This window comes from Pterocles gutturalis, unplaced genomic scaffold (assembly GCF_000699245.1).
Source record: "Pterocles gutturalis isolate BGI_N339 unplaced genomic scaffold, ASM69924v1 scaffold50359, whole genome shotgun sequence".
NCBI lineage: Eukaryota > Metazoa > Chordata > Aves > Pterocliformes > Pteroclidae > Pterocles > Pterocles gutturalis.
Genome location: NW_010129996.1, coordinates 1116 through 3433, shown reverse-complemented (window position 1 = coordinate 3433; position 2318 = coordinate 1116). Strand labels below are relative to the sequence as shown.

The 2318-nt window shown below is 56.0% G+C and overlaps 1 protein-coding gene across 1 annotated transcript in view; it reads right to left on the bottom strand.

The window, feature by feature from the left end:
* CHPF2 (chondroitin polymerizing factor 2) overlaps positions 1 to 2318 on the bottom strand; it is a 3261-nt gene that overhangs the window by 446 nt on the left and 497 nt on the right. Inside the window, 3 exon segments of the mRNA XM_010080065.1 lie at positions 3 to 807; positions 1623 to 1805; positions 2262 to 2318. Coding sequence (XP_010078367.1) covers positions 3 to 807; positions 1623 to 1805; positions 2262 to 2318 — 1045 coding nt within the window.

The following is a 2318-nucleotide window of genomic DNA, read 5'->3' as shown; positions in this document are numbered from 1 at the left end:
GTTCAGGAACTCCATGTTGATTTCTGTCCAGACGCTGGCCAAGAAGAAGAGCGTATCCACAGGGTGCTTCTTCGAGACTATATCCATGAGCTTCACTTGTGACGGCACCTCAGTTTTGACACTAATCCAGGGGATTTTGACTTCTGCGTAGCGCTTCTCCAGCTCTCCTACCATGGCTTTGACTCCTGCAAAAACATCCACCTGACTGACCCGCTGGGCGTCGTAGGGGTGGTAGATGAAAAGCAAAGTCAGCAAGGCGTTATCGTGTGTGTCCAGCGCATTCATAGCAAACATATCCAGGAAGTTGGCCACAAAATCCAGGTCCTGCACTGTCAAGGGAAGCACCAGTTGCACCCGCGTGGCCTCCGTCACATACGGCATGGGAATAATTTCCACCTTGCTTAAGGGCCGCACCAAGCTCACTCGTTTGGCCAGCACGTGGCTGTGGCCCTTCTGGGTCACCACCTCCAGCAGCAGGTCCAGCGTGTACTCCATGCCCCGCGTGGGGTCAAAGCGCCGATAGCCGTTCAGCAACTGCCGCTTGCTGAAGCGGAGCAGCGGCTGGTAGCGGCTGTTGAGTTGCTCAAGTGCGGACTCGATGATTTCACTGACATCTGCTTTGCTGGCTCCAGAGAGCTCACACTTGGGGGAGCCATCGGGACAGGAGAAGAGGTGCTGCTCGGTGAAGTAGTCCCAGCTGATCACCTCAAAACGTGACTTTGGCAGGAAGGGGGCATTGATGCCCACAGGCCATGTCAAGCCTGCCTCACCTGCAGGAGTCAACGCCGTCAGGTTCCTGATCTGCATCTGTGCAAAGAGAGAACACACAATGGTCCCTCCTGCGTGCTCCAGGCCATCTCCTACCCAGGCCGGCCTCGCCACCAGGACCACGCCGGCACTTCTGGATAACGTGGTGTCAGATGTGCTGTTTCTGAGACACAGGACTACAGCCTGTGTCTGGCTGACAGCCACCTACAAACACAAGGGTGGGAAAACACCGCAAGATTGGGCGAGGGGGTAGATTTGTAACACCCAAGAGACCACACAGCCACAGTGTCGGAAAACACATCCATCATGCTAACTGTTTTCTCAGCCTTGTGTGCTGGGCAAGCAGAACCTCTGTGCTCAGATAACACAGGCCTGTGCCTGGCCTGCTGTGGGAAACACCAAAGCACAGGGGAAAACTATGCCTGCAAGAAATCCTTGAAACGCAGGTGAAAGCGGACGACTCATTCATTCGTCTGGGCTCTCTCGCAAGGACCGAGCTCCACCGAGCTCTTCCCCTGCGTGCGTGTGCCTGACTGAGCGCAGCTGCAGTGGTCTCAGTTTACCCGGTGGCACAAAGAGATTCTTCTCTCGCAAGGACCGAGATCTGCCAGCCCTGTGCACCCCCCCGCCTCCCCATACGCGTGAGCCTGCCTGAGCACTGCTGCAGCGTTTTTCCCAGGTTTACAAGGCAATGCAAATAAATCTACTCTCTGCATTTCACCCGTGGTTTGCGGTTGTTGCTGTGCCCTGCCCACACCGGCTCACACAACAAGCAATGATCCTCCTTCACTGTGCTGAAAGAAGAGGAAACCTGCTTGGTGGAGGAGTTTTTGCAGCTATCCCTCGCCACATACCTGGAGGTCCTGGATCTCCTGGTAGGCTCTGTCCAGCTGTATCCGGCTGAAGTGCTTGTGCAGCCGGTACATCAGGGTCATGTCGGAAACAGGGTGCACAGCAAGAGCTGCTCGGAACTCCTCTTCTTCCTCCTTCTCTGGCTCCGTATTTTTGGCCAATTCATAGCTGTGATAATGCTGGCCCTGAAACGGACAAGAGCCAGAAAGCCTGGTAGGGAACTCAAGTCCACAGAGAAGCCTTCCCTCACCCCGTGCCGTGCGTGCGCTGGCCCGTCGTTCCACGCTCACTGCAGTACCCGGAGATGAAAATATAAGAGTTGTCCCCCACACCCCACCCCCATACGACATGCCCGCTTGCTTCTTGGTACCAATGTGCCCTTAATCCCACCTCCGAAAACCTGTGGATCGGCATCTGCTAGGAGGATGAAAATCAAACACTCTACGCGCTCTCTCCACCAACATCTCAGCTCTGATTACGGCCTCTCCCCAGCGCTGCCACACCACGCAGCCCTCCTCTCCTCCTCCGTAACTCCCCGCAGAGGCTCACAGAAAAGCCCCTTTGCTGCGTAGCAGGGAACAGCACGAGCAAGGGTTCTGTCAGGCTTAGCTAACACGGGACGCTGAGGAGGGAGGTGGTACCTGGAGCTGGGAAACACAAGCGACGCCGAGGAAATCGATGATGCAGCGTCCGAGCCA